Raw genomic sequence first — 24,661 nt, 5'->3', positions numbered from 1 at the left:
AAGTTAAGCGCGCAATCGCGTTGTTAAGGCGTCTTAGCGAGTCGCCTTTATAGTGTTGCTTTAGAGACGCTATAGATAGCTCTAGCGCGTCGCGTTGTTAGTAACGCGTCTCTTTAGATAGCCTATATCGCAAGCTGTATATCTACTTTATTTAAGATTATTTTTACGCTGTTGCGTTAAGGCATTACAACTTAATTAAAGTTTAGTAAGGTCTTAGCAAAAGTGCGTTACTCGCTTAGGTGCGTTACTCGCTTATAAACTACGTTAGTAGATTTTTTTTTAAGATATAAAATAGCTAAAACTAGCTATAGCTATAATTTAGTTGTTAGAGAACTTTATATTACTTTACTAACTTAAAAATAACTAGAGTACTTTAGAATTATTAGGTGTCTACATTAGGATATTGTATCTATATATACCTCTAATAGCATACTTAGATTATACTAAGGTAATAGAGATAACACTACCTTTAATAGGTTAATAACCTTAGTAGTGCTGCTATAAAGACTATTCGAAACCTCCCTCTATTAGCAGCCTACGTTGCAAATCTCTAGCTATCAGTCACCCCTATTCGCTCCACTTTCGCAATCAAATCCTTGTTCTTCTTATTGCACCACCACTTCGTCGCAAGGCACAGTATGATAGTCAAGCCACATCCGGCAATGATACACCCACCTCCTGTCTCATATCTCGGCTCCTGGTTCGTGAGGAAAAAATATGGCTTGAATGAATGACTGGCGCTTGACACACATTTTGCGGTCCCAATAAGTGCAGCTCTTTTGGTCCACGGACGAGGCACAACTGTAGTCTCCCATGAGGGTTGTCGAGATAGCGCCGATGATATGATAGCCGTGTTCGAGCATACGACCAGACGACCATGACATGATCAGCGTGCCGATATAAGCTATCACGTATGGCGGAGCCTGAACCAGATAGGTTTGAACCTTTCCAAAGCCCAAAGTGTTCATGATGGGTGGAAAGAAGTCTTTGAATGACTGGGCGATGATAAGAGAGAAATGTATGCTGGCAGATAGCCACGTAAATGGACCTTACACAGCCTGCATCAATCCGCCAATATAGTCCACTTCTTCGTTCTCTAATACCATACCAGAAGACACGGACTGACGGTATTGCGCCATCTGTCGCTCTTCAGCGGTGAAGTAGTATGTTCCGGTGTTGTTGGGCAAGTTCGGAAGAGGCCAGAATCCGGGAATGGCAACCATGACGGACACGATACCCTCCAACAGGAGAAACCACTGCCATGCATGTAGACCCGCAATATTGTCCATGTTGGTCAAGATGCCCGCCGCAATTAGACCAGAGAACACATTTGAGACGATGTTTCCTGCGTGTCAGATTGCCATCCGTAGAGGACCTTCCTGTTTGGTATACCAGCTTGAGGTCATAAGCGCCACCACAGGGAGGAATGGACCCTCGGTGAAGCCAACAAGAAAGCGACAAAGCATGAAATGCCATGGCCTAGTGCACGCAGGCATACACATGGTGACGGATCACCATGCTAGCATTATGCAGGGCATCCAGATGCGTGGCTTCTGTTTCGACATGATGATGTTTGCAGGTATCTGTGAGATGATGTATCCCACGTAGAAGAGCGAGATGCCAGCAGACCACTCCACATCGCTCATATGGATGTCATGTTGCACAGTTGGCCATGCGTTTTCCCGTCCATCGTTGCCTGTCCAGCGTGCGGGGATGGTTCGTGTCGCCCACACATTCCCCAGATCCCAGATGCCCTACTAGTCACTTGCCTAGACATTTCTTCTGAGCTTGGTGCTATCGGTGGTCGTCCGACAAGCCGTGTTACTCTGCACATCATCTGTCCTTCGGCATGTGAGCGCGGTGTCGGCTTCTCCAGTATGGCAAAATGCTGTCTGTATTTCAGAACCTGGTGTGTCCGCATTTCTATAGGCATTGTACATCCAGACACGTGTTGTTCCAGTGTCCTGACCGTTTTTTGTCAACCACTTGCAATTCGACATTGCCCTGGCCTTTAAATCTTCACTTACTTGAGTTCTCATCAGCCACCCTGCTATCACACCGTAGCTGTCGCCATGGCACCAGGACTTATTGACTCGGGAATTACTTCCGAATCCTCAACTTCGCCAAACGGAGCCAACAAGCAAACCGTTTATCTACTAGATACGTTACATCCTCAAGCCATCGAACGCGCCCGGTCGTTATTCAACACTATACTACCTTCAGACCCCAAGCACGCAGAGTGGAGAGAGCATGCTGAATACCTGGTGATTCGCGGATCGTACCTGACCACAGAAGACGTCGAAGCATGCAAGAACCTGAAAGCCATCGGGAAACAGGGTGTCGGGACCGACAAGATTGATGGAGAAGCCTGCAAAGCGCGCGGAATCAAGATCTTCAACACGCCTGGAGTCAATGCGCAGTCTGTCGCCGAAACAGTCCTTTCGCTCACGATGTCTGTAGCTCGTGAGACTGGTCGCATCATAGCGCTACAGAGTGTTGGCATCAAGGTACCGAAAGAAACTTGCTCCAGCTTGATCATCAACGACAAGACGGTCGGCATCGTGGGTATGGGGAACATCGGGCGGAAAGTCGCATAAATCTTCCAAGGCGGACTAGGAAGTCGTATAGTCGCATACGATCCACTATTGCCAAAGGATGCTTGGGAGGATATTGCGCACACACGGGCAGAGACGCCTGATGATGTGCTCTCTGTCTCTGACGTTCTAACACTACATGTGCCTCTTCTGCCACAAACCCGAGGTCTCATCTCGTATGAACAACTGAAGATGGTGAAGCGCACTTCCATTTTGATCAACGCCGCGAGAGGTGCAATCGTGCAAGAGGCGGATCTCGAGCGCGCTTTGAAAGAAGGTCTCATCTGGGGAGCGGGTCTTGACTGTCATGAGAATGAACCACCAACAAAAGAGGTATATGGTAGTCTTTGGGAGACCGGACGCGTTGTGAATACTCCACACGTAGATGCTGCAACGGCTGAGACGCAAATGCAGACTGCGATAGCAGCAGTAGATCGATTGTATGAGTATATAAAGACTGAAGGCGCTATGTAACAAACGAACTGCTCAACAAAACAATTTGCGCTCATCGTTCATATTCCTGCTTATTCGTAACCGAGAAGATTCCAGCAATTCATCTGGGGATTTAGCGAACCCCATGCGTATTCACCCAGCCCTGATTCAAGTTGGTTCATAAGATCGTGTGTAAGACCAATAGTAAGTTCTTGCGGAAATTGAGCAGTTGTGATGTCGGGAAGGTCTCGAAGTGAGATGGCAACTGCTGTTGTTTGTTGCTGTTGTTTGTCAACGGATAGTAGATAATGTCCATCGACAGTACCTATGCCCGAATGTAGCGGATTCTCATTGACTGAATGACCCGGAAAAACTTCCGGATTTGAGAGATGGCCTGAGAGCTGCTGGCGGTGTTGTGAAGTAGGGGCCGCTGCGACGTTGGCTGACGAGGGTAGTAAATGCGCGAAACGGTCTTTCACAAACTCTTCCTTCATAACATTAAACACAGTCGCAAAAGACCCTGCGTCTGGCATCTTGACTTTGAAGAAATCTAATAGTGAGCCGCAGATATGAAGTGTTCGCAGAGGGTCCGTATGAGTCGCAGAGAGCCCATGGTTGTCGGTCAAGACATCCAAGATAACACGATAGATTACAGTAAGACCGGCTGTGAAGATGATCTGAAAGTAGCTGCTCGTCCAAGTGATAGCGTCTTTGCTTCGTAGATTCGCATACAACTCTATCGTACGCGTTGCTGACATGTAGCACGCTCTCAGTATCTCCTTCAGTATGGACGCGCCAGAGAACTGTTGTGCCGGAAGGTTGTGCATGGCGCCACGGGCAAGCAGAAGGCGGTCTTTCTCATACATAAAGTCGTGCCACTCATATCGCTCGTACAGACATCTGGGTTCTGAGAAGACAGGTGCTGACGCCCGTATCGCATGAAGCTTGCTATCGAATTGAGAGAGCGACGAGTAGACATTTCCGATTGATCGGAGTGCTGGTGTCCGAGTGCCGACTGCAGTACTGCTTGAGTGTGATTTGCGACTGGTGTAAAAGGCCGTGTGCACCCTTGAGCTTAGACGTCGCAGCTTGATGCAGAACAATTCGATTGAGACATCGCTTGGTTGTAAAGCCGTGACAGTCGGAATGATATCAAGTATATTTGTCTCAGATGTTATGATCGTCTCGTCGTCGGCAGCTATTGGCAGTGGCATGCCTATTTCTGACTCAAGTAGAGCGAAAGGACGACCCAGAATGCCAGAGCTGTAACGATCATGAACGCAACACTCCCAAAATATCCTGCGCTGGTGTTGTTCTTTCAAAGGGTCCGGATTGCCATATGCGTTCAGATGCAGACCCCATTCGACACATTGGCGCATACAACGGTGGGGATTTCCCCATATCGACACTCCAATACGATGGTACATGCCGAACCTTGCTATGAGCAATAAGTTCTGAATAGCGTCCAGACCTTTGATCAGCGATATATCGGCAAGTCAACTTTCAGCAGCAAGATAGTAGCCGTATGAATGTTCAGCACTTTGACCAGCACTTTGGCAAGCCCGATGTCTGGTTGTGTCGCTGATTGCAAATAACATGAAAAGGCGGAAGTTGTCCTGAGCGGAGAGCCTCCATAGTGATGGCGGGACTGAGTAGACCCGGTTGAAGACGTCCAGCATCTCGATGCGTAGTAGAAGAGCATGGTGGACATGAAATCGAGTAAAATAATTGTCAAACCATTGTCGCGCTTGTACGATCGGTGGCAGAGCGTTAGCAACGGGCCGATGCTTAACGATGCGAGGACGCTTCTTCAGCTGCTCCAGTATTTGTGCGCGATGGTGTTGCCATTAAATATCAGAAAGAATGCTCTGCAAGAAACCTAATCCACTGCCATCGCCGACAAATCCGCTTTGAGCTCCCGAGCTCGCTGCCGTTTCGGGGCCTACCGGTGTCGGATGGGAACCTTCCGATCTCTCAGTCGAGACTGGAGTGACAACGCCTGCATCGTCGAGTGCATCAAGTCTTCGCGTTAGATCGCGCTCCTTCTCTTCTAGTTGCCTGACATAATCACGTGCATATTGCTCTCCAGTAATCGGGTCGACAACGATACAGGCGACACTGCCTTTCGCACAGTTGGTACATTTGGGTGCTTGCCGGTCACATTTGACTTTGCGCAATCTGCATTTTTGACATGCATGCAGCTGATTTTCGCATTCTTCTGACATGATCCATGATCTGAAAGGTTGGTTTGTAGCACAGCGTGGTGAAGGATAAGTTTGGACGGGCGTCACAGGGAGCCCCGAAGTTGGTGGCGGTGTTCCTGGGCCGAGGAAAGTTGCACTGAAGCTGCGGAACATGAGAGCCTTCAATCTATACCACTGCCCACGTCTCGGAAGTCGGCACAAGAGTTTCCATGCAGAGATTGATACAATTTGTAAATATGAACAAACATGCTATGTGCGCCCATGGCTACAGATCTGACCCCATCATAATAGGAGGCAAGAATCTTGGTTTACTCGCCACTGCAAGTGACCATTCGCTCAAATCCTCCCTCAACCCATGCGCATTTGCGCGGTCGATCCAGTCCTCCATCGGTACAACTTCCACTAGGTCTTGCATTTGTGTCGCGACGAACTTGTCCAAGCCCTGCGCCGGAACCGTTTTACTGCCCGCGATATGTTTGTATCGAATGCCGCCAGTAGATGGCAGAAGCGCTTCCTCTACAATGTGCTGAGCTACTTGATCCACAGGCACCATGTCAAAACAACCTGTCCACTTCTCCAGCAGTGGCACAGCCCTGAGTTTCCTCGAAAATCGCAGCAGAGTGCCCAACGCATCAAGCGGAAGGACCTCATCCGGCGTCTCAGCGGCCTCGACAACACTGCTCGGACGATGCACTGTAATCGGTATTTCGTATGATGCTGATGCGTTCTCCAGAACCACTTCACTTGCCCATTTACTTGTTGTATATCCGCTCGCACCCGCTGGCGGAATGTATTTCGCTACTGACTTCTCGCGCAGCGACGACAGATCTGTTAGCTCGGCAACGCCGGCTGTAGATATGTAGTGAAACGGAATCCGGCGGGGTGTTGCTAGACGAATGAGCTCTTTGGTCGATGTTACGTTCGCTGCACGGAGAGAAGCGTAAGGTTGGAGGAAAGAAACTGTAGCACCGTTATGCACAATCATGGTGATGCTGGCAGCCAAGGCAGAGAAGTCTTTTTGAGAGAGGCCAAGGAGCGGACTAGCCAGGTCACCTGCATGCAGATGAACATTGGGATAGGTGGTAACGATGTCTTGCAGGCTGTCGGACGAGCGTACAGCAACACAATGAACGGCAGCCACTTGATCATGACTGCATAGAATGCTGAGAATATGGCGTCCAATGAAACCCGTGGCCCCGGTGAGCAACACCACATGTCCAGTATTACTCTTCGTGCTCGATGGCGACCGAACAATGTGTATCGGAATGGAATTGGAGAGTGATGTCTCCCAGCCCCAATCCATTTCGTCAATCCTGACGTTCCGATCTTGTTCCGGGGGATCCGGGGACCGGATCAAAGCAGCCATGCCGCTTAACGTGGGGTTTTCGAGAACGGTGGGCAGCGTCAAGTCGGAGTTAGATAAATTTCGAAGCTTGCTGATGACCTTGAGTAAACGTATAGAGTTGCCACCCACAGAAAAGAAGTCCGCTGAAGATGACTTATACAGCGAATGCAATGGTGTAGGGATCACTTCGTTCCAGATCGCGGCAACGATCTCCTCGTCTGCAGTGATACAATCTTGAGACATTTCCGTCAAATGCTGCCTGGACAACGACAGCGAGCGTAGAGCCTTGTTGTCCACTTTTCCACTACTAGTCTTCGGCAGCTCAGCTACGGGGAGGATAGTGGCTGGAAGCATATATGAAGGCAAAGGTAGACTACCTTTCAGTCTACGAAGGTATTCCTCTTGAGCCTCGATGTTATGATCTCTCGCAAACGTGACGTATGCCACGATGAACGGTATCTCATCACTCTTGATGATGGCCGCACATTCAGCGATAGCACCATCCGAGGCCTGGAGTATAACCTTCGATATCTCCAGAGGCTCGATGCGATTACCGTGAATCTTCTGATACGAATCAGAAACGATACGCCCCATGAGCAATAGGTTGCCGTCTCCGGTCATTCTGCCAACGTCGCCCGTCAGGTAGCTTTCATGCAGGTCTTTGACGAAGGATTTGTGCGACTCGAAGCTATAAACCTGAAGCGATGCATCAACGTAGCCAGGGCTGAGTGCTCTTCCTTGGATGCACACCTCACCAGTCCATCCAGGCGGAAGAGGTCGACCTTGTTCATCTACGACTGATAGAGTGTAGTTTGGCAGCGCGGATCCTGTTGAGAGAAGTTCGGAGTCCTTTGTACGATAATTCACCGTACCCATAGAGCAAGTGATAGAAGCTTCGGTGGGGCCGTATGCATTGATTAGTTGTAGGTTTCGAAGCTCCAAAGCCGCGAAGCCGCGTATGACATTTTTCGTCATCGCATCTCCGCCGCAGAATGCCGTATGCCAATGCGAAGCCTTCGAAAGTTCCTTGCCATACTGGAACCACATCAGATATTCTGAGGGTACGGCGAGTGTAGTCGTGATAGATTCATCGCAAATGATTTTAGTAATAATCTCAGGATCTCGACGATGGGCGGTCATGACAAGGGTCCCGCCAGTGCATAGCGACACAAGTATCTGGAACAAAGAAGCATCGAAGCTATGACCGCTCTGTTGAAGTACTCGGGGTTGTGACGAAGGGTATCGTTGCTGGACTGCTGCTACCTGTGTGAGAAGATTATCGTGGGTCAGTATCACGCCCTTAGGCTCGCCAGTGGTGCCACTAGTGTGGAAGATCGCGGCAGTATCAGGAGGCATGATGGCTACCGGTAACTCATCAGTCAAGCTATGAACTCGCAGTTCGGCAGTGATGATAACGCTGATCTTGGTCTCTCTTGCAGTGCTCATTGCCTTCTCCCCGGAGACGAAAGCCACGGTAGCTTTGCAGTTCTTCAACATGGTTTTGATCCGCTCATGCGGATTGTCAGCGTCGATGGGTACATAGACGGCACCCAGTTTCCACACCGCGATGACGGCGCACAATACATCGATGGTGTGATCGCCGATGATGCAGACTGGAACGCCACTTGACGTGCCGCAGGTCGCCAAAGTAGCTGCAATATCGCCTACTCGATCCATGAGACCAGAGTAACTGATTGTACGGCCTGCGTCGTCCTTGGCAGCGATATTGTTGGGATATTGGCCGGCTTTGTCTGCAATGAGACGGTCTAATGACTCGAGATTCGGCAACGGGATGGTCGGGCCTTCACCCAGTCGCAAACCTTGTTCTCTCCACTCGGGCCTGAGAAGATCGAGCGCATTCACTTGCTCATCGACGTTAATGGAACAATGATCTAGAAGATCGATGTAAATCTTTGCCATCATCTGCGCATGACCACGTGTATACAAACTCTCCTGAACAGTGAAGTATAACCTCATCTCTTCCCTAGTATCTCGGATTGTGAGAATAAGGTCCTGGGCATGTGTTGCTTCGGCTGCATAGTGATGTTTTAGGGTCGCGCCTTCCAAATTGATGCGATCTGAGAAGCCGGAAACGTAGTTGATCATGACTTGGAAGAGAGGGGTGAAAGAAGAGTTTCTTTCCACACCAATGTCGTCGATTATCGTTTCGAAAGAGACTTGGGCATGATCCATGGCAGTCAAGACTGCATCTCGTGCTTGTCCAGCAACTTGAGCGAATGACACGCCATCTTCCAGAACAAGTCGCAATGGATGTACGCTTGCCAAGAGTCCGGCAACATCTCCATACCGTTCGTCGTTTCGGTTCGCGTCACCCATCCCGATGCATAGCTCTCGTGTGCCTGCAAGTAAGGATACCATAATTTGGAGAACTGAAACATGAAAGTGCATCGTCGTAATACCAAGCTTGCGGCAAGCCATCTTGACCTGCTCTGTGATGTGCACGGGTGCCGCTTCTTCAAAAGTGTGTATTGACGGCGTTTGAATTGGAAAACGGTAAGCTGTTTTGGCGAAAGGAAACAACGGAAGTGTGGAAGGAACTGTAGCAAACTGAGCTTTCCAAAATGCGCGATGATCTTCGGAATCTTCCTCGCCATCTAGTGCATAGTGGCGATATTGCATCCTGGCGAGTGGAAGCACTTCGCCTGAGCTGTACATACTCAAAACGTCTCTCAGGACAATCTGCCACGCAGTTCCGTCAAGAATGATGTGGTGATAGCCAACTATCAGGTAGTGTACTTGTTCCGACAAAGTGCAGAGCATGAAAGAAGACGTTCGGCCCCCCTGCAAGTCGTACACCTGATGCTCGACCGTTGCAATAGCGTTCTCCAATGCGGAATCGTCCTCGATGGCAGTACACACCCACTCGTGATTTGGGGTTGGTCGTATGTCTTGAACAAGTTCGCCGGTGTCGTCTTCGACGTTAAATGCTGTGCGCATGGTTTCATGCCTGTGACAGCCTGAGCAAATCGCTGTTTCCAATCTTTTACTATCAATGCGACCATTTATCGCGTACACCCATGTACAGTTGTACATGGTCGGCGTGTCAAAGGAGGCGGCGGTGTACCACAGACTTCTTTGACGTTTCGATGCCCGCGACCTCGATCTCTCACCCTCAGAGTTGTACCCCGAATCGTTGTATGAGAACTGGGTTTGACTTTCGTCGGCGCTTGTCGACTGGTTCAGACCAATTTCGACGGATGTTGACGAGCCCTCAACGGCTGGGAGTTCATTTGAAGCACCGATTTTGCCGATGGGAGATTGACCGAACTCTTTCTTGTTGGCGGGAACTACTTGAATGGTCGTCTCAGGGGACTTGACGGACGCAAGGACTTGCAAAGCAACTGATCAGAGCGTTAGCAAGTACTTGAAAAATTGTGTGGGCTGCCTACTCTCATCTGCGGACAGACCGCTGAGTATTTTCAGCACTGAAACCTTATGTTCAAAGTGCTTGTATATCCGCGAAGAGATTTCCACTGCCATCAGTGAGTCGACCCCATGTTGTATCAAAGATTTATCGAACTGGATAGCAGCGGCCTTGAGCTGGAGAATATCCGCGAGCTGGGTGGAGAGGTTGGAGCGCAGTATCTCAAGTGCATCTTGTGTGCTCTTAGCCTCGATTTGCAGCTTGATCGAAGCTACAGAAACAGCCGCTTTGTCCATATTGAGGGCCTTCGACACTAATGTTTTGTTTCGGTGATGCGAGAAGATGGGATTGCTGTACCACATTGGCGTGTCGGTTGACGAAGCAGGAGCTAGACCGGTGATCAGCTCAGCAGGGTATCCAGATTCAGGCGCACCGGCTATGATAGCTTGTGCAAATATGTCGTGCAGTGCCGATTCGGATACCCGCATGAAGTCACGCGCCATGATCTTAACTCGTTCAGGTCCTGCTCGGTTCATGTAACCCACACCCACAATCATACCGAGATCAATTACAGAAGCCGAGAGTCCTCGCTCTCGTCTCTGGTTCGCGATCGGTTGCATGAACTGGTGTATGTTAGCAGTTGGACTACAAAACGTACCCTGGGTAGGTTACCATGTTTGCCGCCGCGTAGTTGCTTTGGCCAATATTGCCAATGACACAGGACAGAGAAGAGAACATGATGAAGAAGTCCAGCTTATCGTGCTTGAAGGCCTGGTCGAGATTAATTGAGCCGACTACCTTGGGATGCAACACTCGTTGCAATTCCTTCATAGTCATGTTCGCAAAAGTGGCATCAGACAATACCATGGCGCCATGTGCTACTCCAGCGATTGGAGGCATTGTGGCTCGCAGCTTCTCGATTAGCTCATTGAGAGCTTCTTCATTGCATACGTCCAGCGAGAGAACGACGATCTTGGCGCGCAAGTGTTCCAGCGGCAGGCACCAACAGCGATCAAGATTTGGGCTCCTACTCGCGAGTACAACATATCGTGCACCGTTTTGAACCATCCAAGTGCAAATAGATTGCCCGATCTCGCCAGTCAAGCCGCAAAGGAGATAAGTGCGTTCGGATCGGAAAAGCCTCGTAGTGTCGAGACGATGGATCAATGCATCATGTGGAATCGGTGGGCTTTTACGTGTCAAACCAGATCCGGCGCCCATCTCTCCCTGGATCCACCGATGGTCATTCGAATCACGACCCAGCTCGGCCATTGTGCAAAGTAGGTTTGGAATGCGGTGCGCGTCCCAACGTGCTGGGACTCTAGACTCCGAAGAAACAAATTCGTTCGAGCGTATCACTGTACACCGGTCTTGCAAACTTTGAATCACATTCTCTGAGCTCGTTGTCTCAGCTGCGTTGGGTGTCGTGAAGTCAACAAGGAAATCCAGATCGCCAGGAAATGCAACAATGATTTGTGCTTTTGTTGCACGGGGATGAATAATAATATCCGGTGGATTTGGGCGGTGGCTTGTGATGAAAGCTGAGGTGAGGATACTGCTTGATGGGCGAATGTGTGACGTAGCTGCTTGGATACCCTCGACGAGGCGCCAATCGCAGTTATGGAGCAGGATGGTCTTTCCAATACATCGCTCGAGAATAGATTCCGCAACTATGTAGCATAGACTCTGGAAAAGAAGCCTTTCGTCTTTGATGCAGTCGTAGGCTAGCGGATTGACGCAATTCGAAGGCACTTCCAGTACCCCTTCTGTTGCAGGGACTAGGGACAAAACTCGCTGCCCGCTTGCGACGACATGGCCGAGCACCAAGAACAAGAAACAGGACGAGCCAACCCTTACAGCTAAAGTAGTTGATGCCTCGACACATATCTTGATCTTGGGTACTTCCAGAGTTTCGTGCTTGGAACTGAAAGAAGATGAGTTATTCAAGCTTGATTGGCGGCTTCTGACGGAGTCTTGACGGATGACTCGGCGGAACGAGTTCCATTGGGCGTTCATGTCGGATATTGGGAGGACCCTAGGGATCAGAATCTTGTTGCCAACGATCGCTAGTTCCGGCTCTAACGTCAAAAGTCGATCGCTGTTAGCAGCGGCAGCCATGTTTATGAAGCGTAAGAATGCTTCTCCCAACGCGTGCGAAGTAATCTCGTCCTTGGATGCAAAGTCAACGACCTGCATCTGAATGTTTGTTGACTCGTTTTGTATGCAACGTAGGAGGCCGACCATCATGTTAGAATATGGGTTCTCAACGTGTCGGCCATTCGTTACCCAAAGTATGCTTTTGGAGTGCTGGACCAGGTTTTGTATTGCAGCCAAGGACTCAGGGCTCATGTCAGCAAATATGGGCGCGTCGAGCTCCCCAAGATATAGTACGTGGGGCGTTGGTTCGAGATGCTTCGCAGTAATGTTGTTGAGCGAGTTCAGGGTGACTACGCTTCTACTGTGGCTTTCAAGGAATGATTTTGTGTCTGGTAAAAGACTTTTTAAGTTACCACCTGCATTACCAATGACAAGCATGACTTCGTCGCACGTGTATACGGAAGCCATGGGAGCTCTAATGCTATCGATTGTAGCATCGGTCGCTTGAGCAAATATGACTGAGAAACTGTGCATCTGCTCGTCAACATTATCGTGCGTCACCAAATCCGCGCCAGAGAATCCTGAAGCTTTTAGATGCGCGTCCCATTGTCCACAAGATTGTGTGGGACTGAAGGCACGACCATCATTCTGGCCGAGCCACCAACCTGGTAGCCCACACATGATAAAGCCACAACGTAGTAAGTCCCCAGTGGTCTCGAGAAGGACCAGATAGCCTCCAGAACGCAGTAGGCGGCGGACTGTACGCAGTGTATGTCTGAGATTCCATGTGGCGTGCAGTACATTGGACGCAATGATGAGATCATATCCTCCTTCTGCGTAGCCTTGCGCGATGATATCTTGTTCGATGTCAAGAACACCGAAGTCCATCGCTCTTGCTTTTGTGCCAAACTTGGCCTCGGCTGAGGAAATGAAACCCATAGAAACATCCGTAAAATGATACGATGAGTATGCATCACCGAGAGCTTCAAGTACGCTCGAGGATGTCCCTCCAGTACCAGCACCAATCTCGAGAATTCGCATGTTCGGGTGTTGGTGCGCTAATTGGGCGACGCCGTGACTCAAGAATTTGTTCGCATTCTCAAACCCAATACCTTGGATATAGAGACGCGTCAACATCTGATCAACGAGCATATGTTCTAGCATCGTTGTGGTTCCCTTGACAACCTGGACGATATTCTCGCCAACTGCCTGAATCAGCTGAACATCTACCGACGCAAGATATCGCTGAGTGAGTTTCTCGAGATCCTCCCAGCTATCGTTCAACCAATCCGCTTTCGCAGTCGGATGTTTCCCGCTAAGAACCAGGGGCAGCAAGTGCGCGATATAGTTGAAGAGCGGTCGATGCGCCCGTGGGATACAGTCTTCCAAGATCGCGAGCTGCAGCCTTTTGTAGTAATAAAGAGAAAGGCGCTCACAAAGCTCTGTAAGACCTGGCTCCTCTGGTTGAAGAGAAGCGTTTGCTGGTAATACGAGGCCAGTTGCGATGGACGGCCGCCAGACGATCTGGCTGTACAGGATTGTGTCATCACTTGGCCCGCTCGGCATCAAGGCGGCGCATCTGAGTCCTTCGATCTGAACTTCCGTGTAGCGTCCGTCCTGATTGAATGCGCTACTGTCGCCAGTGATAGTTGCCGATTGAGTCTCGCGAGCCGGCGTTGTTCCAGTGATATTGGAAGTGACATGGATATCATTTCTCCCCAATCGGCTCTCCTGCCACGCCAAAGGGTTCACACTAACGGTTTGGATGTGTTGCGGTAAGAATGGTGACCACATACTTCGATCACCGGGTGCAGCATATGCTACAAAGGTGGCCTGGAAACACAAATCCAGATACACTGGGTGTACTTTAAAGATACTGGGAGCTTTTCGAACACCAGACTCGGCATAGTTGAGCTTCCTTTGAGCTTCAACCAGTCCCTTGAATGTACCGGAATACGGCAAGCCGACACTAGCGAGATCATTGTAAAACTCGTCTACGTGTACCTGTTGTAAATCACTTCCACAAGGGGTAAGCTCTGGCAGCGCAGATAAGGAGATATCGCCAAGCTGGATGCGAAGTTTACCACAAAAGTTCCTCCGGGGTGTTTGCGAGCTATCGGGCCTCCCGGCCGCGCAAGAGAATTCAGCATAGATGTACTCACCGTCCTGTGAGCTGTGTTGGGAGCTAAGCTTACGAAGCCAGAAACAAATTTCTACACCTTGCGTATTGTCGTCGACGGTCACAGGGTGCTCAAAGCATAAGTCCTGGAGCTCAACCAGGTGCACAGAACGATCGCCATATAGTACTTCAGAAGCGTCCAATGCCATCGAGACATACGCTGCTGCCGGGAGTACGATATCGTCTTGCACAACATGTCCTCTGAGCCAAGACAGATTTTCAAGCTTGAGGATATTTCGCCATTAGAACTGATCGTCGATGCACGTAGTTTGTACACCTAGAAGGGGATGCGGTTTAGATGTGCGGAAGCGGAACTGTTTTGATAGTCGAGATTCTTTCCAGAAGGTCTGATCATGGTCCCAAGAGTACGGTGGAAGATTGGCCAGGAACTGTGGAGTAGGGTAGTCAATCCCCCGACATGCCCTCCAGAATTCGTTGAAATCGAGATACGGGAGATCCGTCCACAGCTTACCAAGGCACTTCTCAAGAGATTCATTCGCGTCCATACCACGTTCCAAGATTCCCATGTAGGGAACTTTTGAGCCTGTGACCCCTTCAATTGTCGATACAACTGGGGTGCGAAGGGCAGGATGTGGGCCAATTTCCAGGGCAGCCAAGAACGGCCCATGTGACCCTGAAATGTGTTCTATGGCTTCTTTGAAGAGTACAGGATTGATCAAGTTGTTGCTCCAGTATTCATCGTCCACAGAGTCGGCGCATTCGTCCATCAGATAGCCGTGGACGCTTGATGTCCAAACGGACGTTGAAGATGAGCGGTAGTCGATCTTGCAGTCTGCTAGATCACAAAGATATCCCTCCGAACAATGTGCGATGAAAGGCGAATGGTATGCCTGATCAACCTTGAGCATCCTTGCAGTCTTGCCCCGTTCGTGGAGTTGCGTGTCGAGTCTCTCTAAAGCTTCCAAGGTGCCTGAGACTGTGCTACTCGACGGAGCATTGCTAGCGGCGAGGAATATCTTCCCATAAAATGCGGGTTCTCTACAAATTTGTTCGGTTTCAAGTGCACTGCAACCAACAGCCATCATGGAAGTTGACGCTTCCTGTCCGTCTGTCCTGCGCGACACAGCACGGCCACGTAAAAAGCTAATCTGGATCGCAGCCCGAGCATTGATGCACCCTGCAGCATAGGACTATTGTCTGTTAGCGAAAAAGAAGTAGCGACGTGAGCAATAGACTTACGGCGGCTATCTCACCGCTACTGTGCCCCACTACAGCATCGAAGTGAACACCTGTTGTAAACAAGACGTCGAGGAGTGCTATCTGCAGTGCAGTGCATAGCGGCTGGGAGAACTCAGCGATATGAACACGAGAGTCGCAAGCTGGTTTTAAAAGCTCATTCACGAGAGACCATGACGGCGGGCTTGCGAGTTCCTGCAAGTAGGTATCAAGTTCATGCATGGTAGATGCGAAACGTCTCGACTTGAAAAAAAGAGAACGTCCCATCGATGGCCATTGCGCGCCCTGTCCAGTGAAAACACCGAGAAGTCCCTTTCGCGGGGCTGACGGTGAGACCGACGAGACTGGGTTGAGCGTTTGTGCAGAATGAACCTCCCTCTCTAGTGCTCCGACAAGTCCAGGGACATCTTGCGCATAGACCGCTGCTCGAACTGGGAAACTAGACCGGTGTTGGAACAAAGACCAAGACAAATCAGCCAGGTTAATGTGCGCACAGGTTGACAGATATCGTCGGTATGACAACATCATCTTCTGCAAGGAGCTCTGAGAGGTGGCGGAGAATACGAAAGGGCCTAGAATAACTTCGTCTTCGATGGCCATGGACGTGCCGTCGTAACGGTCATCATATGATTCGACAATCACATGTGCATTCGTTCCGCCGAAGCCGAAACTATTAACGCAAGCTCGTCGTGTCTTTGTCGGAGGCCACTCTTGCAGCTGATGGGGTATCTTGAGGCGATTCGAGTACGGAGACACTTTGTCACTAAGGTGCTGAATGGGCGGGTTGGGTGGTATGATGGCGTGGTGAAGAGAAAGCGAGGTCTTGAGAAGCCCAACGATACCAGCCGCTCCTTCAGAGTGACCAAGCATAGGCTTCACTGAGCCGACAAGTATTGGTGGCACCGCTGGATTAGTATCATGGGGCGAATAGTGGGTTCGGATGCTCTCGGACGGTTCACAAAAGACGGTATAGATCGCCTTGGACTCGGCAGCATCGCCAGCCTGTGTTCCAGTTCCGTGGGCTTCAAAGTACTGACACTGTTCATCTGGATTGGTTGGATCTAACCCCGCTCTCTCGAAAGTCGTACGCATAAGGTCGACTTGGCTAGCACTAGATGGCATGGTAATCCCAGGTGTCCTTCCATCTGAGTATACACCTGTTTCGCGAATGATGCTTTGTATTGTGCCCGGGACCTGGTTTTGTAATGCGTCCTCCAAAGTTCTCAGGACAAGGACTCCGCCTCCTTCAGCTCGAGCATAACCGTTCGCTTTCGCGTCCCACATTTGACACTTGCCATCTGGTGAAAGCATGTGAAGATTCGAAGTAGACATGAACATCTCGGGGCCTAAGATCAGATTAACGCCAGCTACGACAGCAACGTTGCACTCGCGGTTGCGCAAAGCCCGGACCGCAAGGTGTACGGCGACGAGACTAGAGGAGCATGCTGTGTCGATCGTGATAGAGGGCCCCCGAAAATCGTAGAAGTAGGAGATCCGGTTCGAGAGGATACTACGGGCAGTCCCGGTTGCATGATATTGTGACAGACTCATGACATCTCTCGCTTGTATGTCGTGATAGTCAGTCGACATAAGTCCAGCGAAGACGCCTGTTTTGGTTCCACGCAGAGACTCTAGAGGGTATCCAGCAGATTCCATAGCCTCGTATACTAGTTCGAGAAGCATGCGTTGTTGGGGGTCAATGGCTTCTGCCTCGCGCGGATTGATATTGAAGAACGACGCATCGAAACGGGCCGGATCCTGTTGGAGGAAGTACGCAGATTTAACGTTAGAGGTGCCATGATGGTCCGGATTTGGATTGTAAAATGCATTGGCGTCGAATCGGTCACCGGGTATCTCTTGTGACAGATCCCTAGGATGGCAGAGTAGCTCCCAAAATTCGGATGGTGACGACACGCCCCCTGGCAATCGACAGCTGCTACCAACTATGGCTATCGGCTTCGATGGTTCGTTCGCCATGGCTGTTACGCTGGGTTGTGCTCCGCGTTTAGCAATCCAAAGCAAGAGGTTTGAATGACAAGGTAAGGACAATAACCACTATAACATGTCATGATCCAAGAAAGCAGCGAGATACATACAAAACTATTTGATTCGAAAGAAGAGCAGTGCTTCCAATGCTCCGAAAGTATCAAAGTTCGCGACTTCCAAAGCACCGCGGAGTAAATCGCCGACCATCCTAGTGGTGCGTGAAGTGTTTGGAAGTCAGTCATCCCGAGACTTGGCCTGCGATCCGGACATATGTGTCAGCAAAATGTTAAAGATGAAGTCGCCGGCTGACGTGGGCATGGTTCATCGGAGTGTTCATCGGGATTTTCGCGGTTAGACCGAGGCCGGCTACACAAAGGTCAAAGCCTGGCACAGGATTGAGGAAAGTCGCGTCAACATCCTTTGGCTGCTTCAGAAAAAAAGTTAGCTTGACTATTCCAGGCCTCTTTCAAAGATCCGACGGAGTTGCGACAATGACCGACATTACGCAAAGCATTCCAACCTATCAGAGAGCGCTGGTTGCGACACAGGGAAAGACATGGCAGTTGAGGCTGGATATGGCAATACCACGATTAAAGGATGACGAGGTTCTCATCAACATCAATGCAGTAGCTCTCAACCCATCCGACGTTAAGTCAGTACAGCATGCAGCGATTGAAGACACTATTGGAGGTTGCGATATGGCAGGGACTGTGGCGATGCTTGGTAAAGATGTTGGGGCGAAGCTCACGGTTGGTGATCGAGTGAGCGCATTTGTCTTTGGTGGCTCTGTGGCACGACCAGACAATGGTGCCTTTGCGGAGTATGCTGTCGCCAAAGCCGATTTTTGCATCAGACTTCCAAGCGCGACAACCTTTACAGAGGCAGCATCATAGAACACTGGTTTGGTCACATGCGGCCTGGCCTTCAGAAGTCTGGGCCTTGTTGACGACTTTGGCGAAGCCATCAAAGCCGCATCCACATTGACAAACACAACACGAGTACCCATTCTTGTGTATGGTGGTTCCACTGCCACCGGGACAATAGCTCTGCAGTTGTTGCGAGATCTTGACTTCGAAACGATCACAACGTGCTCACCGCACAACTTTGCTCTGGTCCAAAAGGCCGGTGCGCAGCGTGCTTTCGACTACGCGCAAGCGACGTCCGGCCATGACATATGGGAGTTCTGCGCTGGGAAACTCCAGTACGTAATCGATTGCATCGGCGACGATGCCTCGACATCGCTTTGTTACCGGGCAGTGGGGCCTAAAGGGGGTCGATATGTATCACTGAATCCGTTCCCCAGGAGGCTTGCACTGCGACGCCGCGACATCTCTGTAGACTGGGTGCTTGGTTACTCGGTCTTCGGGGACAGAGTTCAGCTAACCACCGAATATCAGAAGGCAGCAGCCCCAGAAGATGTTGTTTTCGCGGGGAGATGGACGACTAAGATGGAGGAATTGGTTCAGAAAGGTATTGTGATTGCGCATCCGATCGAGGTGCGGGACGGTGGATTAGCGAGCATCATAGACGATGCCGAAATGCTGCGAGCGGGCAAGGTCTCAGGGAAGAAGCTTGTGTATGTAGTTGGCAGATAAGAACATTTCGCAGGCCTGTTCTCTAGCCATGGCGCTGTAGATGGTGATGCAATGTATGTTTTGCTGATGTTAGAAAGCCACGCCGGCAACGCCAAAACCTTACAGTGCCGGAGAGCTATAGTAAGCAGGTAACGAGTACTAGAGCGCGTACCTACTAGCAAAGAGCTCGTTTTTGAAGATGGCTTGGCCTGCGATACAGTCTCGCTATGAGAGAGCACAATCAAGCAGATAGGAGAGGATGACGGGCTGGACCTTTTGCGCACAGGCCACAGTCAATCCACGCTAGCAACAGGCTTGGCACATCCATCTTTCCGTTCGAGTCATGGCATTTAGGCGCTACACAGACTACAGGACAACTACTCATGTTGCTTATGGGTTGATTTTGAATCAGGCACTCAAGCTTCTAGTGGAACCTAACGCTAATACGTACACGAATTCAACTGTGCCAGGTGCGCGGCTGACCTTGAAATCCGCAGCGAAAACATGCCGCAGCTCGCAATCTAACACACAGCACCCCTATGGCGACTCTTCGAGCTGAGGTTCGATACACTGCGTATGTCTCATTCGACGGATCTTCGAGATTTACTTAGATGTTCTTGGCTTCCTCCGCTGTCACCTCGCTGCGCACACTCAAATCTCCAACCTTGACGCACTCTGCGAACGGCGGATACAGGCTCTTCCCATCCTCAATGTTCACGATCTTGCCGTCCTCAATATAAACCTCCTCCCACCCTGCCGTAACCGTTACATTTTCCACATCGATGATCTTGTCATCGCCTGCGATCAACGACTGGAAGTCTGGATCAGTGACGATCGCCTGCATTTGCTCCGACGTGCGGACCCAAACTGCGACTGATATGTCATGGTCATCAACCTTCCAGCCTGGCCTGACAACCCATGGCAATTTCTCTTTGAAGAGGTTGCGAAGGGCAGTTGGTGAATGGATCTACGCATCGCGTTACGAACAGTGGTATGAACCAGGGTATCCATACGTACTTGGGAGACCCTGAGAGCGCCATGGCGCGCCTGGATGATAGCTGCCTTGGGTGCATGGTAGTTGGTGGAGTACTCATGGAAGTCCTCCTCCGAGACGCCAGCCTTCAAGTAGCGCATTGAGGCTAGCCTAAGAACGACTTCCTTCTGTGGTGCCATTACGTTGCGGGGTTTTGAATGGATATGAATTTGATTGCTGAACGACGGCAAAACTGTATTGATGTAGCGGCAGTCTCCGTCCCGTTATGCAGGATATATATGAAAGCTTCACCCGTACCCGGAGATTTCGGCGATTTCGTCAGTTGCTTTGTGTTGAAAGCACCATAGAAGAATCGCCGCTCATCACACCATGCTGCTCCTGTCGCTCAGACAATCAGCAGGAGCACCCGGGTTGATGATGGCATATTGGTCTCCAAACGAACGCCACGGTGCACCCCACAGTACAGGCTTCAAATTCTCCGAAGCAACTTGACTAACGGCAACGACTGATATGTTGTACGTGAATAAATATGCCTGTTAGGGCACTGTTTTTCATTGCTGCTACGTAATATCTACAGATGTTTATCGCACCAACCAAAGATGCGATAATTTGCCAACTCGAAAGCACACACTTTGGCCTGCAGTCCGCCTTCGTACAATGTGTCAGGGACCCAGTACTCTCTTTTTCCATCTTCCATATGATCAAGCGTCGCAAAGATTTTCTTCGAATTCACTTCAAGATCGAAGTACATTGCGTTGGTTGGCGCGGTTACCAACACCGGGCACTTGACATTACGAAGATATTCGCTCCCATCAGCGTTCTTCAGGGTGAGCTGTTTCAAGAACCGGAAAGCGTCTGCCGCATTGTCTGCGCCCGACATAGCTTGCAAGTGCGCCACCTCCCACTTCAGCTGGTAGTTGAGATTTGACAGCAGACCCACCGTCCACTTGAACACGGAGTCTGTGATAATTCCGCGGACCCATCCTCCCATGAACCATCCCGGCATACGAGAGAGCGCCAGATCCCACATGTCATATGGAGGATCGACCGCGATGCACGCCTTGACACGCTGGTCGGCTGCGGCTCTCAATGCAAAATAACCGCCCATCGACTGTCCTACAACGGCAATCCGGTTGAGGTCCAACCCATAGTTGGCATGGTCACTCGAGTTGTTATGCTCGAGGAAGTCCAGCACCGTGGATGTTACCTTCTCATAGGCTGGTTCCATGGGTAACCTTTCCCATTTCAGCAAGATGCCCTGTCCTGGGCCTTCAAAGGTAAGGACTGCATATCCTCTCGGCGGTCCGGCGCACGCAGACACCACAAACATCTCTTCCTGCGTGGAGTCGCCTCCTGAGAGGTTGATGACCAGAGGTATGCCTTTACTCTTTTCAAATTGGGTTGGCACATACAAGTATGCTGGAAGGTGTATGCCCTTGCCGTAGGGGATCGCTAGTTCATGGACCATGACCCCTTCCTGAAGCAACAGGGCTTGCTTGAATAGGGCCTCACTTTTCTCTAGCCTGGTAACCGCCAAGGCTGCTTCCGTAGGATCGGGCGCGTTGAGCATGTATTGACTTGCACGTCGATAGTTACTTGCTCGCAACAAGACATTGTGGGCCGTGATTGTGTCGCCCGCCTTTTGCGCTTCTTTGCTTAATTCCTCAGCTTTGGTACTGAGGAGTGACCATTGCGTACTCCATGAATGCGGGTCACCGTCTTTGATCTGCGCCGCAGCCTCCAGAGCTTCTCCGATCTCACAACCGCCATAGCGCGTCGTGCTTAGAATGCGCAAGAACTCAAAGTTGAAGAACTCGGATTTGAAAAATCGATGCATGGTGGCGAAGATGTAATGCTAGCTTTTTGATTCGAAATGATATGCTTCGAACGAGATAAACCTTCTGTCCGTACTTGGACGCTTTCATTAACACGAGGCATTGGTCAAAATACCGAACACGCCGGGAAGGTTCTCAGCCTGCACACTCGTATCAGCATGTAAGTAAGCAAAACGCACGCGCAAATTCGCCGAACAGGGGTTAGAGTGCCAATGGAACAAAGCAGCGGGAGTGCAAACACTGGTCGAACCAATGTATCGGATCACAAATTCACTTTCTCGTACATGGTTTACTGCAGGTCCCGGCGAATTCGACAATGTCGACAAGAAAATCATGCGTGGGAGCCGAAATCTCTCGTCCGTGGCTCCAATACTTGCACGTATGTCATCGCCTTGACCAACATCCGCATCTGCATCTGCGTTCAACACTTGAAATCTCTCTACACAAACAACATGACTGCTACTTCGACACCCGATGGCGAGACCAAGGAAGGTTTCTCAGCTACGCAACACACGCACACTCTAGAGACTGGCTTGGCACCAGAGGGTCAGGTAGACGATGCTCTCCCGAAAGATACGACCCACTACGGATGGCGATTTTGGATGATTATCCTCAGCCTGTGCTTTACTTCCCTTCTTACCGCAATTGAAGCCACTGTTACCGCCACAGCGCTCCCCAGTATCGCTCATGAGCTGGATTCTCGCGAACTCTATGTGTGGTTCGTTAACGCACTGTTTCTCTCTAGGTGAGTTGCACCTTTGTGCCATGAATATCCTGATATTGTCCATATAACTAAAATTACATCAGCGCGGTCGTACAGCCATTATTCGGACAGCTGGCCGACGTCTTTGGTCGCCGATGGCCTATCATATTCACAGTTGCTGTATTTGCGCTTGGCAGCGGTATTGCTGGAGGTTCGACATCCGCTGGAATGCTCATCGCTGGACGCACACTTCAAGGCGTCGGTCTTGGAGGTGTCAACATGCTTATCGACATTATTGTGTGCGATCTAGTTCCACAGCGAAAGCGCGGCACTGTCATGGGGGTCGTTTTCGCCTTCTTCGCTGTTGGCTCGTCGCTGGGGCCTTTTGTGGGGGGTATACTGGTCGATAGAGCCTCCTGGCGTTGGGTCTTCTACATCGGTCTTCCCGTAGCTGGTGTCTCTCTGATGTTCTTGATCGCCTTCTTGCAAGTTCAGTACGACAAGGAAATGGCCTTAAAGAACAAACTCAAGCGACTCGATTACACCGGGAACGTCATCCTCACGTTATCCATGGTATCCATCTTGATTGCCTTAACCTACGGAGGAACACTTTGCCCATGGTCGTCTTGGCGTACAATCGTGCCTCTCGTTCTAGGGCTTCTCGGATTGATCGGGTTCCACATATATGAAGCAATTGGTGGTCAGAAGGAGCCGGTTGTTCCTGCAAGGCTTTTCACCAACCGTACCTCGCTTACTGGCTTTGTACTAGTCTTTGTCCACGGCATGATACTCTACTGGATAACCTACTTCCTACCACTGTACTTCCAAGCAGTATTGTTAAGTAGTCCCACCCGGTCGGGCGTTCAGTTTTTGCCTACTGTCATCGTAGTGCTCCCTTTCGCGATCATTGCTGGTGGCTTGGTCACTGCTACTGGCCGTTACAAACCGCTGAACATTGTGGGCTTTGCCCTTATGACTCTTGCCGCGGGACTTTTCACCATGCTTGATTCTGCCTCATCGATGGCTGAATGGGTAGTCTTTCAAATCATAGGAGCCGCTGGTATTGGACTCGTAACCACCTCAACTCTCCCAGCTGTACAGGTCAGTCTTCCTGAAAGCGACGTCGCTTCCTCAACCGCTACGTGGGGTTTCCTCCGTAGTCTCGGCTCAATATGGGGAGTTTCGATTCCAGCGGCTATCTTCAATACGCGTTTTGGAGAGCTGTCCAATCAGATCACCGACGAGAATGTACGAGCACTGTTGCAGAATGGTATGGCATATGAGAGAGCCTCGGCTGCTTACATTGGCGCATTTACGGAGCCGACACGCTCCGAACTCATCCAAACATACCAAGGTGCACTCAAGACTGTTTGGCAGGTTCTCATCGCGTTTTCGGCTTTGGGATTTCTAGCAACGTGGTTTCTCAAAGAAATCAAGCTCAAGGACACTATAAAGACGGAGTTTGGTCTCGAAACCAAAGATGAAGCGAAGAAATGATGGAATGTGTACGTTTGTTCCATGTCCGTCTTTTCGTGTTGGACATCTCTACACGATCTTGTTACTTTTTCAATACACCCGACTGCTTGGTGGTTCGTGCTCTTTCCATGTGAGCCAGGAGAAAAATGGACAAGTATACTAGCTAGATATGAGCGTCGTATCGAAACGCCTCTTCAGACCCTCATCTTGCGAACATTCCAGCACTTTCTGCTTTTTTAGAGCGACTGATCTTTCGCGACCTATGACCAGCTCAGTAGTCGTATCAGATACGTAAGAAATGCGCTCCATCGAAGTCGCACGATCACGTTCGCTGAGCGTCTTGGCAAAGCGCTTAAGCCCATCCTGGAACTCGTCGTACATTCGGCCGGCTACGTCGAGGACCAGACGCAGCTGTGAGAGATAGCAAGGCGGTGCTATAAAAGAGCCGATGGATACAGTCGGTAACAAGTGGGTGATTGTGTGGCGGAATGTCGCCTTCACGGTTGCGTCTTCTAGGGAGCTGGTCATCAAATCGAGCCAAAATGTAAAGATCCGATCGTAGCCTGTCAAAAGCTTCAGAAAGCACGACATTGTGCAGACGATATCCGCATCTTCCACTTCAGCACAAGTACGATCCTTGGGATCGAGAAAGGGGACATC

The 24,661-nt window shown here is 50.3% G+C and overlaps 9 protein-coding genes across 9 annotated transcripts; 3 read left to right on the top strand and 6 right to left on the bottom strand.

Moving 5' to 3' along the window:
• Nucleotides 1–1,049: 1,049 nt before the first annotated feature.
• On the bottom strand, nt 1,050–1,289 carry AA0111_g9810 (hypothetical protein; the record flags this gene model as incomplete). The annotated part of the gene is made up of 1 exon (XM_028656411.1): nt 1,050–1,289. The coding sequence occupies one exon, from the start codon at nt 1,287–1,289 to the stop codon at nt 1,050–1,052; it is 240 nt and encodes a 79-aa protein (XP_028502667.1).
• Nucleotides 1,290–2,072: 783 nt separating this feature from the next.
• Nucleotides 2,073–2,597, top strand: AA0111_g9809 (hypothetical protein; the record flags this gene model as incomplete). The annotated part of the gene is made up of 1 exon (XM_028656409.1): nt 2,073–2,597. The coding sequence occupies one exon, from the start codon at nt 2,073–2,075 to the stop codon at nt 2,595–2,597; it is 525 nt and encodes a 174-aa protein (XP_028502729.1).
• A 521-nt stretch (nt 2,598–3,118) lies between these two features.
• On the bottom strand, nt 3,119–4,240 carry AA0111_g9808 (hypothetical protein; the record flags this gene model as incomplete). Its single annotated transcript, XM_028656408.1, has 1 exon — nt 3,119–4,240. The coding sequence occupies one exon, from the start codon at nt 4,238–4,240 to the stop codon at nt 3,119–3,121; it is 1,122 nt and encodes a 373-aa protein (XP_028502651.1).
• A 1,255-nt stretch (nt 4,241–5,495) lies between these two features.
• AA0111_g9807 (Nonribosomal peptide synthetase 14) lies at nt 5,496–14,385 on the bottom strand (the record flags this gene model as incomplete). The annotated part of the gene is made up of 4 exons (XM_028656407.1): nt 5,496–9,543; nt 9,610–9,937; nt 9,986–10,583; nt 10,633–14,385. 4 exons carry the CDS (start codon nt 14,383–14,385, stop codon nt 5,496–5,498), a joined length of 8,727 nt encoding a protein of 2,908 aa, XP_028502735.1.
• Nucleotides 14,386–14,478: 93 nt separating this feature from the next.
• On the bottom strand, nt 14,479–17,410 carry AA0111_g9806 (Polyketide synthase-nonribosomal peptide synthetase; the record flags this gene model as incomplete). The annotated part of the gene is made up of 2 exons (XM_028656406.1): nt 14,479–15,387; nt 15,437–17,410. The coding sequence occupies 2 exons, from the start codon at nt 17,408–17,410 to the stop codon at nt 14,479–14,481; spliced, it is 2,883 nt and encodes a 960-aa protein (XP_028502736.1).
• A 500-nt stretch (nt 17,411–17,910) lies between these two features.
• Nucleotides 17,911–19,014, top strand: AA0111_g9805 (hypothetical protein; the record flags this gene model as incomplete). Its single annotated transcript, XM_028656405.1, has 2 exons — nt 17,911–18,239; nt 18,348–19,014. The coding sequence occupies 2 exons, from the start codon at nt 17,911–17,913 to the stop codon at nt 19,012–19,014; spliced, it is 996 nt and encodes a 331-aa protein (XP_028502734.1).
• Nucleotides 19,015–19,600: 586 nt separating this feature from the next.
• On the bottom strand, nt 19,601–20,166 carry AA0111_g9804 (hypothetical protein; the record flags this gene model as incomplete). Its single annotated transcript, XM_028656404.1, has 2 exons — nt 19,601–19,960; nt 20,011–20,166. The coding sequence occupies 2 exons, from the start codon at nt 20,164–20,166 to the stop codon at nt 19,601–19,603; spliced, it is 516 nt and encodes a 171-aa protein (XP_028502652.1).
• Nucleotides 20,167–20,558: 392 nt separating this feature from the next.
• Nucleotides 20,559–21,824, bottom strand: AA0111_g9803 (hypothetical protein; the record flags this gene model as incomplete). The annotated part of the gene is made up of 1 exon (XM_028656403.1): nt 20,559–21,824. One exon carries the CDS (start codon nt 21,822–21,824, stop codon nt 20,559–20,561), a length of 1,266 nt encoding a protein of 421 aa, XP_028502732.1.
• A 450-nt stretch (nt 21,825–22,274) lies between these two features.
• Nucleotides 22,275–24,022, top strand: AA0111_g9802 (hypothetical protein; the record flags this gene model as incomplete). The annotated part of the gene is made up of 2 exons (XM_028656402.1): nt 22,275–22,567; nt 22,630–24,022. 2 exons carry the CDS (start codon nt 22,275–22,277, stop codon nt 24,020–24,022), a joined length of 1,686 nt encoding a protein of 561 aa, XP_028502733.1.
• Between the last annotated feature and the right edge of the window lie 639 nt (nt 24,023–24,661).

This window comes from Alternaria arborescens, assembly GCF_004154835.1.
Source record: "Alternaria arborescens strain FERA 675 chromosome Unknown contig_29, whole genome shotgun sequence".
NCBI lineage: Eukaryota > Fungi > Ascomycota > Dothideomycetes > Pleosporales > Pleosporaceae > Alternaria > Alternaria arborescens.
The sequence above is the reverse complement of the archived record's forward strand: the minus strand, read 5'-3'. Positions and strand labels throughout refer to the sequence as shown.